At 41.4% G+C, this 15,951-nt stretch overlaps 1 protein-coding gene across 4 annotated transcripts in view; it reads right to left on the bottom strand.

Moving 5' to 3' along the window:
- The window catches only part of CCDC171 (coiled-coil domain containing 171), a 158,592-nt gene extending 149,240 nt beyond the window's left edge, over positions 1–9,352 (bottom strand). For 3 of the 4 annotated variants that reach the window (XM_075527213.1, XM_075527216.1, XM_075527215.1), the window contains exons 1-3: positions 8,740–9,352; positions 6,017–6,188; positions 2,080–2,218 (exon numbers count right to left, since the gene is read on the bottom strand). In XM_075527213.1, coding sequence (XP_075383328.1) covers positions 2,080–2,218; positions 6,017–6,174 — 297 coding nt within the window. In that variant the 5' untranslated portion in view covers positions 6,175–6,188; positions 8,740–9,352. The remainder of the gene's footprint in view (positions 1–2,079; positions 2,219–6,016; positions 6,189–8,739) is intronic. The other variant, XM_075527214.1, reaches the window with a different exon arrangement.
- Between the last annotated feature and the right edge of the window lie 6,599 nt (positions 9,353–15,951).

Below are 15,951 nucleotides of genomic sequence, written 5' to 3'. Positions count from 1 at the left end.
TGAATGGAAAATGCTTCAAAAAGTTATCTTATCCAGATTAAGAAACATAGGCTAGTCATTGCTGCCAAAAACTGGTCCAGAAAATCAAGTTCAAGCTATTCCAACACAAGAAGGTGGAAAGTATATATTTATTCAGAACATCTGTAAAATAGCCTCTTCACTTCAATAGTAGCATGTGTAAGTAACGAGCATTTCCTTTTATCTGTAACTATACAGCAAATGGATACGGAAAAAAAAACCAGTCTCTCAAGTAGTTTATCTACAGAAAATACAACCCGACTTTGTGGTGCAAACCACAAAAGCAAAATGGTGCAGAAGATCCTTGTGCACACCCAGCTTTCAAATTCTCAATGTAAGAGGTGGTTTGTTGGGGTTTTTTTTAAACCCAGATAATTCCAGGGATTGATGTTATAAAACCACCCCACAGTTGATGGGGCAATGGGAAAATAACGAATTAACTGCAGCACAAGAACAAGTCCTTGTGGAAGAAGAAGGATTCTCTTAATTTGGGTACACACCCCAATAATAAATGGATACGGAACAGCAAACTTGGTTTATTGGCTGGATTTAGCCCAAAACAGATGAATGAGCACCCACATGAACTGCCCCTAGCAAACTGCTAACAGCAGAATTGTTATCCATAGTAGTAATAATACTTCTGTACCAGCACTGTTTAAACCAGGACATCAGCTGTCAGATTGGCATTAGCAAGCACAGGAAGTGTTCCTAGTGGCAAGAAATCCAAAGCTGATTACAAATACTGCTGTACTCAGTGCCCACCTTTCCTTATGTATACTAGTGCAAAAGCCGATATTCAAGCTAAAGAAAGATTAAGTATTTTCTTACTACTACTTCATTTCAATACTGGTTTGCTGCAACAGCATCAGGGAAAACCTCTGTAATGTGGGTAAATTATTTTCCTATGAATGAAGTTCTCATTAACAAGTATGAAGTTATTGTCCTGGTTTCAGTTGGGATAGAGTTAATTTTCTTCCCAGTAGCTGGTATAGTGCTGTGTTTTGGATTTAGGATGAGAATAATGTTGGTAACACACTGATCTTTTAGTTGTTGCTAAGTAATGTTTACTAGTCAGGGATTTTTCAGCTTCCCCTGCTCTGCCAGGTGCAGAAGAAGCTGGGAGGGGGCAACGCCAGGATAGTTGATCCGCACTGGCCAAAGGGCTATTCCGTACCATATGACGCCATACTCGGAATATAAACTGGAGGGAGTTGGCCGGGGGACAGCGATCACTGCTCAGGGACGGGCTGGGCATTGCTTGGCAGGTTGCATCACTTGCTTTTTTGTTTTTCCCTGTGTTTTGTTCCTCTCTCTCGTTATTTTCCTTTTCATTACAATTTATTATTATTTTATTTCAACTATTAAACTGTTCTTATCTCAGCCCACAAGTTTTCTTACTTGTGCTTTTCCGATTCTCTCCCCCCCCCATCCCCCTGGGAGGGGGAAGGGTGAGCAAGCAGCTGTGTGGTGCTTAGTCACCAACTGGGGTTAAACCACAACAGTTATTGATGAACACATCACCACATTTGCACATTATACATTGTTATAGTTATTGAAACCTGCAAATTTGCATAAGCTGAGACACTGCAAGACTGCTAGAGGATATCCTAGATGGATCTGGTGTGCATACACAGAAAAATACTGTACTAGGGTTTATAAGTTGCAAGTAATTTCTGCAGAATTAAAATTATACTCTAATACCCCGCAAAAAAATATAAATAAGAACTAAATAAGATCTTTTTATGAGGCTAGATTCAAATTGTGGCTTTTATTCATTTGTGTCACCGGGCAATTTTATCTAACAAACTACTAGTAGTGGCAGTGATTCCTTTCGCTGCAGAAAATTTGCACTCTGGTTGGTGCAACTTTAACTATTAACAATGCCAGCAAAGGTGCTAAGAGTTCCTATGAACAGGTATGAGAGGTCTGTACAACATCACCTTCCTTGTTATTTTTCAGCTAACTACTGTGCTTTTGATACACCATGTGAGAGTATTATTTTAATGAAACAAGATTACATTTATTCCAAGAGTAAAAGAAAGCAAAGAAAGAAGTCCTTACTTCTTGATTGTGTTTAATGGTTAAGTCTAATTTTTCTTTTTTAGCTTGACAGAGTTTCCTTCTCAGATCTTCAGCAGTGTCCAATTCCAATTCATTGCTATTTTGTAGTAACTGTGACTCACACTTGGCATTGTGTAAGCTGCAAAATACGAATGTTTTAAAAAAACTTGAGTATTCCTTTTAAGCTTTAATGGTCCCTTATTTCAATGATCAGATTGTGAGCCCAAAGTTCTAAACACTCACTAAAGTAAAATTATGGCACGCAGTTGTCATCATACTATTGCTTTTTGAAAAAAGGGTTATCTAGAATTGCTTATCGTGCAAGATATGAGAGATGTAGCAGCAGGAACTTAAAACAGATATGCACTTTGGATTTCCCAAAGTTGACTTAAGCATAACATGTTTTTTATTATTTTTCATTATCTTTATTTTTGATTCAATAAACTTTCAGGATGCTTAAAAAACATTATTCCAATCACTTACTAGCAAGTTTTTGTTTGTCTCATGCAGCAAGACTCATTTTTTAACATGGATGACAATCTCAAAACCACCTCTGTCATGAAACAGATGCACATATGTGGAACAAAAATCACTTTTCCACATTTTTTCTTCAAAGATATATACATTTAAACTACAAACACACAACTGATCACAAACACAATACAAATTAAAGGTCTAGTCCTCTAAAATGCCCAGTATCTTCATTTCCGCTACTATTTCAATTAAAAGAAAATATATTTGGCAGTTAGCAGGATCAGCCCTTGAGCACCACAAGCAACATTAAAATAATCAAAACAAGCTTTTATACGTAGAGTGAAAAATGAGTATAAAATACATATTTAATTAAAATAAACTTGTTTAATAATCTTATGCGCAATTATTGTAACTTCAAACTGGACAATTTACAACAACAAACTTGTAAATTAATTTAGGAGTTAAAAATCAGTTTTCACATTATTTTATATATGTAAGACTGGCTGCAATAATTACTTACTCCACACAAAAGCACAAGTTGTCAGGACCACTAAATATGAAATCTACTGTAAAGAGAAACATGATTAAATCTACCAGAAAGTTGGCATAATTTCATACAGACTGAAAATACTAAAATAACTTACCTTTGTCCACCTGAAGTCTTAACTATTAATTACAGAAGTGACAGTCTACCAGGATTTAATTATTTGTTTTTTCTAAATAAAAAATGACCACTTTACCCCTACATTTGTGCACAGGCACCATTAACATGTCCTATGACCGAGAACTCTACCTGATGATATATGTTTTCTCACATAAGCTGACTAGCAAAAAAGACACAAATGTCATCAACAAGGGGAACAGTAATTTAGATTAAGCGTTGCCTTTAAAGATGTAACTAAGAACAAATGGTGAGATTTCAGGTTTTTAGCTGCAGCCTATAAATATTTTATAATTAATAAATACTAAGTCTATTTCCATTTAAAAACAAGACAGACTTCATCTATGAGATCAGAATAATTGTATGTCATCAGTAATTGTTCCACAGGGTGCCATGTACTTAACACATTTTATATATTTAATAAATGTAGGCAGTAACAATCATTAAAACCTTCATGTATTGCAAGAAAACCACAGGCACTTTATTAGCTTTTGGTGTTTACTATGGGAGCCATACCCAAAGGAACCAACATGACTCAAAGGGCAAAAAAGCAGCAACAAGGTAAGTAAAATCACATATTGTTATTTTATACAACTCTTAGCTACTGCAATAAGAAAATATGGTGGTATGTCAAGCAGGAAATAAGAAGGATCTGAACAGACGGATCATCTGTAACCTGTATAAAAGCGTGTTTGTGGACATCGTATAATGGGTTTGGGAGACCTTTATTTTTCTGTGGCTGGGGAAAACGGAGATGAAAGAAAGGCAAGTCATCTTATTCAGAGGTGATGCAAGAAGTATCACTCTCACTAAAGATAGCTAAAGGCCAGACAGCACCAAAGTTAGCAAAGCACGGGTTAGGGAGAGAAACAGAACCCAAACTGAACACTGGGGAGTACTAGGGCAAAGAAACAAGGGTTATGGAAAAGGTAACTATTTTGTTAGCTTGTGGGGAGCGGGGAAGTAGTTTTGCTTCTTTAAGCCTGGTGATATTTAATACTTCTTGCACAGAAAGCACACTGAATGCAAGCAAGGGAACGAGTTCTTTTTGTAAAGTAAATAAAAAAAAAACACCTTTAAATCTTTAGGTAAACGACATTGGTTTGTATAGCGATCAGCTTTCAAGAAAACTGTTCCTTTCAAGTCCTCTATTAATTATCCAGGAAAAAAAAGAGCACAATGGACATATCTACACAATAAAACTTACTCAGTGGAAAATTTAACTATGTGATTAACTGTTCTCCTTAAACAAGGTGGGGGGCGACCAAACCACAAACAAGTTACAAAACATCACAAGTAATAGCAAATTAGGGACATTACAGAAATAAAAAATGTGTGTAAGAACATTAAGACACAACAGCACAACAGTAACTAGTAGGCAAAAACGCATTAAACACCTTTTTAAAACAGCATTTTCAGCACAGCTTCTAAACTCACAATGCCATTACTGAAAAATTAAAAAGATAAAGCAGAAAACCCTATTTTTGTTCTTAATATAGAATCAAATTGAATCAGCTACTTTAAAAAAAGACAAAAAAAAACCAAAAAACCACAACAAAAAAAAACCCAAGGGAATATTACTATGTTAACCCCTTCATTATTTTATTTGTCTACTTAAACATTTTCAAATAAAATAGATTGGCCGTAAGAATTCTTATTTCTGTGATATTTTCTTTAATCATCACAGCGTCGCTAGCACATGCAGTACTTTATGAAAGCTTCATACTACATATTGAAGGAGATTCTACCTTCCATATTCCTATTACAAGTAGAAGTGCTACAAGCATAAAGCTCTTGGAAGCTTAAATCAAAGACAAACCAACCACACAAAATCCCTGGAAAGTTTCACAGCTTGTATGATTTGCAGTCTAACAGGAATTCAGAGAATGCTTTGGACTTCCATTTCCATATGTTAATAGTTCATCGATCATTGGTTTTGAGCTAAAATACGGATTTTACCAACTACAGCTTTTATCTAAGACACCATTTTTAGTAGTACTTTAAGATTCTTCAAGAAAGCATGTAAGAAGGTGAAATAGCTTTTGAGTTCTACATTGCAGAATGACTTTTCATAACTCAAAAACTTTAAATTCACATTCACTTCACAAGTCAGCTAGTTACAGTGAACATAGAACATCGCAAAAAGTTTTTCACTAGCTTTTCTTCCACATCTGGCAGAAAATGTAGAGTAAGTTTGTTACAGAGAGAAATTTTCTTTATTACCTAGCAGTGGAATCTTGCTAAACTTGCCCAGCTGACAGAGTGGTCTGATTTCCTAACCAAAGTTCATATTTGTGGAATTTTGCTGTTCCTATATATAATTGGCAGTTTTGTATAATCAGACATTAAATAGTGACAAATAGGTCTCACAGTTAAGATGAACAGAATGAATTAAAGCTTACTTTACTTGTGCCAAAGATCAAACACATATCAGGTTATAAAAAAAGAAAAAAAGAATAGCCTTGTGCAAGACTTAAAGCCAACCCCTACCACCTCAGCTAATGCAGAAAACCATTCTGTAACTCCAGGTCAGCGTTCCTAATTGCAGACAGGAACTCCCTCTATCTCTAAGTCACGTCTCCTACGGTCGTGTGAGAATTGCTTGCACATCAGATGGCCAGTATGCGCACCTTCAAGTAAATCTTTTCATCTAATGACTACATTGACATGGCACAGCTTGCATATATCACACCGTATCTGGTTCTTCTTTAGTCTGAATTACATAATTTCAGGGATCTAGAAAATAAACAGCAAAAACATGAACCATATTACTAGACTTAAAAATGCAGAAGTAGAGCTCACCATTTAGCTTCCGTGACAGCGCAGCTGACCGGAGAGGACAAACTCATGACGTCCAATATGCGGCTTTTTAACTCTACAAACTCTGGAGAATGAACATCATCTTCGACCATATATACTTTTACTTGACAAGCTTCACAGGTTACTCTTTTCCATATCATAAAAACATTAAGACCTGTAACAGAGACATGCTTTAGTTTATTTGGCAACATAATAAAAGAATCATTTGTTAACATTCACAAACAGTTACCGAACAGTTTTACTACTATGTCATGTGAACAATTATCACCAACTGTAATTTGACATCAGTTTTAGTCAACAAAGAGAATTGTGCTGCTAGTCCTCTAAGCCTGAATATTGTAGATGAAAAAAATATATAATCTGTAGAATATCTGCTGCCAGGGTTTTCAGAGGGATGTCAACACAAAATGTTATGTTTGTGTAACTGTTCCCCTACATTCTCTATTCTCCTAAGAGGATCACAAACTCCATTTCTCTTCAAAATAATTCTAAGGGAGATAAATGCATGTACAGTGATTTTTTAAGTAGGTCAATATCCAAGGTTTGCTGTCTAATAGCAGCCCTTAACATAGCAGTCTTCTCATTGTTTCATAAACCTGGAATTTTCTACTTGAACATATTTTTATTGTATTAGACATATCAGCAATATTTAAGGCTATACGGGAGAAATATTAAATTGAACTATAATTCAGCTCACCTGTAGAAGAAACTCATTAATTTAGTGTTACTGATAAAAAGAAATCAATACAGATAACATATTTATAACATAGACCTTAAAAAAATCCAAGATTTACTCCAAGTTGAATAGCAAACTCATTTATTAGTTCTTTCCATTAATTAAAGCAAGGTAACATGACAAATATGCTGTATTCAACAGTCAAGATTAATGAGCCATGAAGGTTTGTTTTTGAACTCCACAGCAGATGGACATCCAAACTAAAGTCCAAAACAAGAAACTAGCCTGGACTCCATCTTTACCATCTCTGGCTTGCAGCCAGAATCTATTTCTGTGGGACTGAACACGGAACGGTATAATATATTAACTATAAACTAATGTTGTTCATTCCAGTAGCTAATAATCTGCACTAGAAATACGGAGAAGAAAAAATGCATTTCTGCTTCAAACTGTAATTTTAACAGAACACAGAGCAAGAATAAACTTATTATTTCTAAAACCGTGTGGGTTTTTTGTTGGGTTTTGGGGGGTTTTTTTTTGCAGAAAAGGGTAACAACTGGTGCCCAGGGTATCATTCTGCTTTATATTCAAACCCACAGCTATTCCAAAGTATCTTCAAAACCAAGTGGAGTAATATGGGAATAAAATTACAATGAAGGTTAACAGTTTGCTTCAGTTTCTTAATAAAGAATATCTAGATGTATCATTTGTGATTTTTAAGATCTACCCATCAGAATTCACCTTGGTACCTGTGTTCATAAGTGTTCATAAGCCCCAAAACACACAACTACCATAAAACTGTCACTCACAATCCTAGAGAAAGTGACACAGCTTGCTTTCCACCTCAAATGAGAAAACAGTTGAAAACCTCATTTTCAAAGAATAGACAAGTCTGTGGTACAATTGCTAGGCACATGTTAAGGCCCATTAAATTATGATTAACTTGCAAACTAAAAACTCCAACTTTACATGACAGAACAACAAACCTGACAGAGTATTTGTAGTATTGTACTCAACAAAGATCAATTGCTTGGATAAAAAGAAATTGTGGTATCAGGGTATAGGAAACTATACCTCTATCAATTGTGCCAAATTTTCACATTAAGATGTAGCTCTGAACACTGAGAAACTAGTTTTTCATACCACTGTTTTAAGCTTTATTGCAACCTACACCAAGATCTCATAATGAACAGTAGGAAAAAAAAAAAATAGGTGTAACTAGAAACTTTGAGAAATCTGTTTTTTCACCTCAAGAATCAAATTCACTAACTCTACCCAACAATCAATAGCTCCAGTGAAAAAAAACCTTAGTCTCAAAACATAATCAAAATGTACTCTGTCACATCCACATCATTCTGTAGTTTTAAAACTTCCTGAAATTACTCTGAAGTTACATAGAGGGAAAAAAAAAATCTGAAGAATGTTTTCTAGGAATGGTAATGATTTTGAATATGCAACCTTCTTTTGTTAAAATATGTATCAATAGCTAGTTTATTAGTACACAAATGGATACACTCCAAAAGCATGGTATTTCACTTATGAAAAGAAGTATTCGAGTGGCATGGAATGGCTGGCAGGAGACCCATAATTAAATAAAACAGTGTAAGAAGTGTTTGTTTGAGGAGTTAATACGCTTGATGGGTGTCACCTACAAAAGGTGTGTCATATTCTCCTCATGAACTTCTGAAGATGCTTAACTAACTTTAGCATTTACACTGGATATAAGAAATTTTTTACTGTAAGGGTGGTGAGGAACAGGTTGCCCAGAGAGGTGGCAGATGCCTCCACCACTGGAAGTGTTCCAGGTCAGGTTGGATGGGGCTCTGAGCAACCTGGTGTTGTGAAAGATGTCCCTCCCCATGGCATGGGGGCTGGACTATTTGATCTTTAAAGGCCTCTTCCAACCAAAACTGTTCTATAATTGAGACTACTCAAAATAAATCCAACCATGATCTTAAGATGTACCACTTTAAAACACACAAACCCAGGCATAACTAAGGTATCTGCACTGGAACCTATAAAAACTCACCAGCAGTTGTTTCAGCTGAAAGAACCACTAGATTTTCATTAAAGCAGACCAAAACTTTTATGCAAGCTAAAAATCAAAGCAACACCATCGCTCCACCACGCTTACACCAAAGACGTCACTTGTTTAAGCGCACGCTGTACCAGGGGCTCAGGCGGCGTGTCTGGCAGGCCGAAGCGAAGCGCGGCGGGCCGGCGGCCGAAGGGAAAGCGCCGGCGGGAGCGTCCGGCTCGGCGGCAGCTGAGGACAGGGCTTCTGCAACGCCCCCGCGCGGCGCAGGGAGCCACCCAAAAACCGCCGCCACCGAGAAACGAGCACGAAGCTCCGTCGGCGCGGCCGGGCGCTCCGTCCACCGAGCGCTGCCAGCCTGCAGGTGCCGGGCAGAGCGGCCTCGCGGCCCTCCCGCCGCCCTGGCTGCGCGCCAGGCAGCGTGCCGCCGCCGGCGGGCGGCCCGAGGGGCTAACGGTGCCGCGCCGCGGCGGCAGGCGGCCCCCGGAGGCGCCGGACGCGGCCGGGGCGCTGCCGAGCACTGCGTGAGGCGCCCGCTCCGCCGCTCGGAGGACGAGCGCGTCCCGCCGCGGCCGAGGCCGAGGCCCCGCTGCTGACCGCTGCTGACTGCTGCTGACTACTACTGACCACCGCCGCCGCCGTCCCCCCTCTGCGCGGGCGCCGGCGGGGCGCGCGGTCGCTAGGGCCCGGAGGGAAGGACGCGACGCGGCCCCACCCCGCCGCGCGCCGGCCCTTCTCAGCGGCGACTTCCGGCTGCGGCGGCGGGGCCGCGGCTCCGCCCACGCCTGGAAGGCAGCGCGCGGTTGAGCGCGCGGAGAGCCCTGGCAACGCCGCCGCTCGGCGCTGGCGGGCCGGGCGCCGCGCATGCGCAGGGGGGCGTGTGCGTCTCCGCAGCCGCCGTGTGCCGCTGCGGGCTGCGGTTGCGGATTCCCGCCTCGGCTCCCTTCCGGCGGGCCCGTCGCCCGGTGATGGCTCCAGCCCTCTGGGATGTGGAGGCGCAACGCCCGCTCCATCGCGCCGGCGGCCTGCGCGGGGCGGGCGGCACCGCTGGAGGGGCCGGGCGGAGGAGCCCGACGCACCCGCGGCTATTGCCGCCCTTTCCTCCTCTCCCTGAGGACTTGGGCCTCGTCCAATTTAGGAGCCGCTTCGGGGCCACCCGAGACTGCTGGGTGTGCGCAAGTCTTCTCAGCCAAGGCCGGTTGTCGCCAGGCAGGCCGCTCCGCCCCGGGGAGGGTGGCTGTGCTGCTGGCATGTGGGCGCGTTTGCAGGGGGGCAATCCCAGCCATGTTTTAGGGATACTGAATCCTTAAAAGAGGTAATAGGGAATATATGTATAGGAAATGAAAATGTCCAGCTAACGCGAAAGCCAGATGGAGACTTGGATGTCCTCAACTACGGGTGGCACATTCTTCACCCAGATTATCAAGAAAAACAGGTAATGATTTTGAAAGACCATGGGACAAAATCGCAGCAGGGGGCCGATGGGAGAGATGGGTAACAAGGTTACTTCTCTCCTGTTTGCCTCACTGCATGAATGGAAAGGTTCTTGTGAAACATCTCCTCAACTGAGAGATTTCAAGCCCTGTTTGTAAGCATATGTGATGTCAAACAACAACAGCACAAGAGGCTGAATAAAATCCACCCTACAATATCCTAGAAAGGTGGACAAGGTATTCTGCTGGAAAGCATGTCACAGGCTGAAGGGAATTAAAACAATTTTAAGTTAACACGTTCATTAACTACCATTGACATTATCATAAGTAGATACACACTAGGATGTTAGTAACAAGTAATTTGAAAGGTGCTTTTTATACATATTCTTTTACTGTTGATATGTGACCTGGATGTCCACAGGCCATGAGAAATCTGGGTCCTCTTGCATGAGCAAGAGGTTACAAGAGGAACATGAGCAAGTATTAAAGCTATCACGAACCACCCTTGGAAAAGCATCAGTAAGATAGTCTTTTAAGAGATCATTGGCCTGCATCTGAAGAAGAAAAATGTATCGTGATGTCCATAGATTACCAGGTTATCTAGGAAAATATATGATCTACAAATGACCAGGTTAATCTTAGAAAATATACAGTCCAAAAACGGCTAGTTTATTTGAGAACAGACAGTCCAGCAGATGAACAAGTCGCTTAGACAATAATATACTGATGGATAGTGCACAGAATGGGCACATATGGAAACACAGAAAAAAATAATCTTCTGTGGGAAAGCCAATTATCTTTGTCTATAGAAGAGATTACATAATTTAACTGTAATCAAAGTTGACCCCAAGTGGTAGCATAGGTGGAGACACATGAAGATTGGATATATAAGACCCTAGCGAGCTTACACAACTCTTGAGTTGTGTAAGGTGCCATGTTTCTTCAGCACTGGATATGCAGCACCCACCAGTCTGACAGGCTGCATGTACTGTACTGCTGCTTATGTAAATACTCTTTTCTTATCACTATGGGGAGCTGTGTTGCATTACGTATTCTCAGGTTTTCTAGGTTGCATTCGGTCTGGTAACCCCCTGTCCAGCTTTGGTGTGACTTTAATCTGGGTGCAACAACTGGAAACAAGACGAATGAAGTCTTAACCTTTTTTCAATTCAGACTTTTGAATCTAAAGGTCTCAGATTTTATAACATCTAAAAAATCTACAGAGAAATACTATTAGCAATTTAAATTAAAACATAGTTTACTTATATATATTTGTATTTATAAAAACATACAAAAATCGTTGGGGTTTTTCTTCTAGTTGGAATTCCCCAATAGGAGCAAAATTACACTGAAGATAGTTATTTATGAAGTTAAAATCAGCTTATATGAACCACAGAGCTGCAGTTGGTCCTCACTCAGGAAAACACTCATACTGAATTCAAAGTACAGCTAATAGCTTTGGCTTACAGGTCAGTATGACTTACTTCGTGACTACAAGTACTGCCATAGCACTTAAGGTGCCCTATCACTTTTTATTCCAAAGTTGTTTCCTGTTCCTTATAACTGCAAAGATACCACTTTGGGCTAAGATTTTCTAAGATGTGTGGTGACATATAGCCTGATATTGATATCCTTCAAGGTACAGATTCAAGTTTTAATTGCAAGAGACAAAAAACTCCATAATATTTTACACCCTCTGAGAGAAGTCTCAAAACTTCATTTCTAGTTTGTGACCTGATCTGTATAATTGACTTTTAGCAGTGGTTTTGCTACTTCTGCATCATGCAGTTATTTTATATGTCTTGTACCAAATCAAAGAATTTCTTTGCCCAGGTGCACAAAATTGGAAGATTTCATTATATTGCAGTTCTTTTAATAACAGCATGGCATTTTTTTGCTGGTCAAAAATACAATAGTGAACAGGGCTTCCTCTCTGCTGTTGTCTGATGAGTAGTCAAAAATTGAACATGACGAAAAATGGCCTCGGCTAATGAAGAAATACAAATTATGGGATAATATGGAAGGAATCATAGAGATTTAACACCATGTCTGCAAGTTCTGAGAGGTTTTGGCACCATAATAGCTTACTGGATACTGAACCAGTAAGATGAGTTTATCTGCCCAAAATAGCATGCGTATCATTTTTTACCTTGATTCACAAAAATTACTTTAGAGACAATACTGCTGCTGCATGCATGTAGCTAAACAAACACCTTTCCTTCCTCCCACACTGAAAAATACATCTCATATATATGCTGTTGTGCCAGTTTCAGCTGAGATAGAGTTAATTTTCTTTGTAATGGCTGGTATGGGGCTATGTTTTGGGTTTGTGCTGAAAACAGTGTTGATAACACAGGGATGTTTTAGTTGTTGCTGCACTAGTCAAGGACTTTTCAGCTTCCCATGCTCTGCCAGGTGCAGAAGAAGTTGGGAGGGGGCACAGCCAGGATAGTTGATCCAAACGGGCCAAAGGGCTATTCCATACCATATGATGTTGTGCTCAGTATATAAAGCTGGGGAAGAAGAAGGAAGGGGGGGACATTCGGAGTGATGGCATTTGTCTTCCCAAGTAACCATTACGCGTGACGGAGCCCTGCTTTCCTGGAGATGGCTGAACACCTGCCTGACCATGGGAAGGAGTGAATTAATTTCTTGGTTTGCTTTGCTTGCATGCGCGGCTTTTGCTTTACCTATTAAACAGTCTTCATCTAAACCCAGGAGTTTTCTCACTTTTACTTTTCTGACTCTCTCCCCCATCCCACGGGGGGAAGGGGAGTGAGCGAGTGGCTGTGTGGTGCTTAGTTGCCAGCTGGGGTTAAACCACGACAGCTGTCTTAAGCATTTCTGCACAGTTCAAGGAATATTTTGGTCTAAAACCTACATATATTCAGATACCTTTTTTTTTTTAGCAAGGTGGAAACAAATCAGAGTTGTATCACACATGGAATTCAACATTAACTTATTTCTTATTCTTCAGAGAGACCTGTTCATGATGCGTTTAGAAAGAGTGCTTGATGTTCAGGAAAAAGGAGAGGAGAACATGGTGCTTCAGTGTGGGTTTGGCCTTGGCAGAGCAAGAAGCAACTGTTTCACTTGCGGACAGGATACCAGAGCGTGCTGCATTGCAATGCGACCTAACCCACACCTGCAGGAAATCAGTTGGAACGGCTGTTTCAAACAGGCAAGCTGAAGACATACAACTCCTCACAGGAAGAACTGTTTTTCACCTCCAAAGTTCACTCATGGCTTGTAAGAACTTAACGCATATCAGTGTACCGACCTCTTACTCGAGCATCACGTGGCAGGTCTGGCTGAAGCTCTGCAGATTCTGTCATTCAAAATGAAACCGTTTGCTAAAAAATGCTGATATGGTCCTTAAAGTTTAATAACATCAGTATGGCCTGTTACTCTCTTTCAAGGACAATGTCTGGATTGCAAAATACACATACTTTTCCTTTTGTTGTGTCTGTTGTCTCCAATCTTATGTTTACTTAACATGTACCAATGAGCCTGACTACAAACAAAATATAACTTATTCATACCATTTTATTTTTCACCCTTTAAATTAAACTTTACTTTGTTTTCTTTACCTTTAAAAAATGCTTTAGTCACATTAGTCTCTTTTGAAGAACACCCTACTTTTGTATGAAACAAAGTCATCTTGAGTTGCTTCCTTACTTAGGAAAAACAGTATTTTCAGCTGTTCTTCACTGATTTTAGTACAAAGTGCAAAGCTTCCGATTCCTGAGAAATGTCAGATTCAAAAGACTGTTTCCAAAGGCTGAGGAAATTAGAATGTCCTCAAGAGATTCCAAAAGCATTGCTTCAAAACTAAAATATGAGCTTACTTAATCTGAGATGGAAGGCAAATATAACTATATGATTAAACAGAGTACTGACTTAGCTGAGGGAATCCCTGCAGATTGTCAATTCCTGAATAGCAAAATAGTAATATACACAGTTTTTGCAGTACTCAACACTTTCTCATTTAGGAAAAAAGATGAAACTTTATGTATTGCTGAAATAGGAATGATTCAATGCAGCGAAGTAAAGATTTACATATCTGCCAATGCAGATACAATTTCTACCACTGTCAAACTTTTATCTTCCTCTAAACAATTCTAGATGTACAGTCAATTTTAGTCAATTTTATTAAACAACTTTTGCCCCAAGTGGTCATCCATTTGTGCATAGGAAGAAAGTTTTCTCCTGTCTAGTATGTTGATGACCTGTTTTCTGATGAGCTCTTTTCTAACCCTGTAGAAACTTGGTATTTATGTCAGGGATTTGAGCTTCACCACCTCCAAGAAAATGAACCAAATTTGACTGTTTTAAGCCACTGGAAAGTTTGTTCCTGCTCAACACAGATGGAGTAAAGTTTAGCAGTTAACATTTACAAATGCCGGTTTTGCATTTGAGGAGAAGAGAGCCTAGAACAAAGCACAACTTGCTCTGTGGCAACTGCAGTCAGTGTTTTGGGCCTGACATGAGTTTCAGTATCAAAACTGAAAGCAGTAAGATGATTCTTCTCACAAGCACTTATCTTTGTGTGCAAGCAGCATGCAGGGCAGCTGGCAGAACACTGGCCTGTAGGACGTGTGCACCAGGGCACACGCCGAGGATGAGGGCTGAAGCACAGAAGGGTTAGGTCTGCCCCTGTGAGACAATGCAATTGTGTAAGGAGGAACTTTTTGTGCCACTACTCTTACAGCTTTTTGCTCGTTTTGGCCACCCATGTTAGCACAAACACACGGCACAGCGACTCGCAGGTGGTGCTGTACAGGACCATCAGATAGGGCCAAAGCCATTGAGAGCTGACAGGCCAGCTAATTTTCGACGCAGAGGGAGAAGAACTAGAACTAGAACCAAGAGGACAGGCGGGCAGAAAGGGAGAAAGAAGCTGTTGAGTAAAAATCTGGATCTGAGGTCTTCTGTTCAAAGAAAGGTATTTGTGGGGGAAGTGTGGGGAGGCAGGAGGTGCCTGATGCACTCAGCAAGGAGACCATCGGACAGCCAGAAACGGGGGAGGAAGGCACAGTGGCTGAAATGCTGGGAAAGGAGTGAGCTTAATCCTGGCAGGTAAACAACCCGGCAGGGAGTAGTTGTGGAGAGGGCAAGGGGAGTGACACAACGCCTGAATTAACACTAATCACAGTAAAAAACAGACGAACGAAAAACCAACAGGAGGTATAGCGACTACATTGTGGGTAAGAACTCCGTAAGGAGACTGAAACCGTGGGTTGCTGAATGCTGGGGGGAGTCAAGACATGGAGAAAAGTAGGTGAGGAGTACCCGGGGAACAGGAGCGGCTTTGGGGCCGGCAGCGGTATGCGGCGAGGGCGCAACAGCCCTCTGCGACTGGGCTTGTGGGGCGGGAGAAACACAAAGGGACCGGCGGGGACCGTTCTACCAACGAGGGCGATGATAACGAGCTACTTGCAATCTGTGGATGGGGCGACCTTCGCGGCTGGGGAGGGCCAAGCGCAAGGCCACAGACCTACGCGTGGGTGAAAACGTCCCTCCCGAGCAGCGGTGCCTGAAGCGGTGCATGGCCCCGGGCCAGGCCAGTCCCGGGCCGGCCACAGCGATGAGCGAGGGAGCGCGGCCTCGCGCCCGTCACCCACGCGGCCACCTCGCTCCTGGGGGAGCGCGGGGCGAAGCCGAAGCGTGGGACGGACTCGCGGGGCCGGCCGCGGCCTAGGACGGGAGCGGGGCGGCACACGGCGATGCCGCTGCCTCGCCTCACCCCGCCCCCGCCGCCGCTGCTACCGAG

The sequence above is a fragment of the Mycteria americana genome, chromosome Z (assembly GCF_035582795.1).
Source record: "Mycteria americana isolate JAX WOST 10 ecotype Jacksonville Zoo and Gardens chromosome Z, USCA_MyAme_1.0, whole genome shotgun sequence".
NCBI classification, from domain to species: Eukaryota; Metazoa; Chordata; class Aves; order Ciconiiformes; family Ciconiidae; genus Mycteria; species Mycteria americana.
This window is presented reverse-complemented; position numbering and strand designations above follow the sequence as displayed.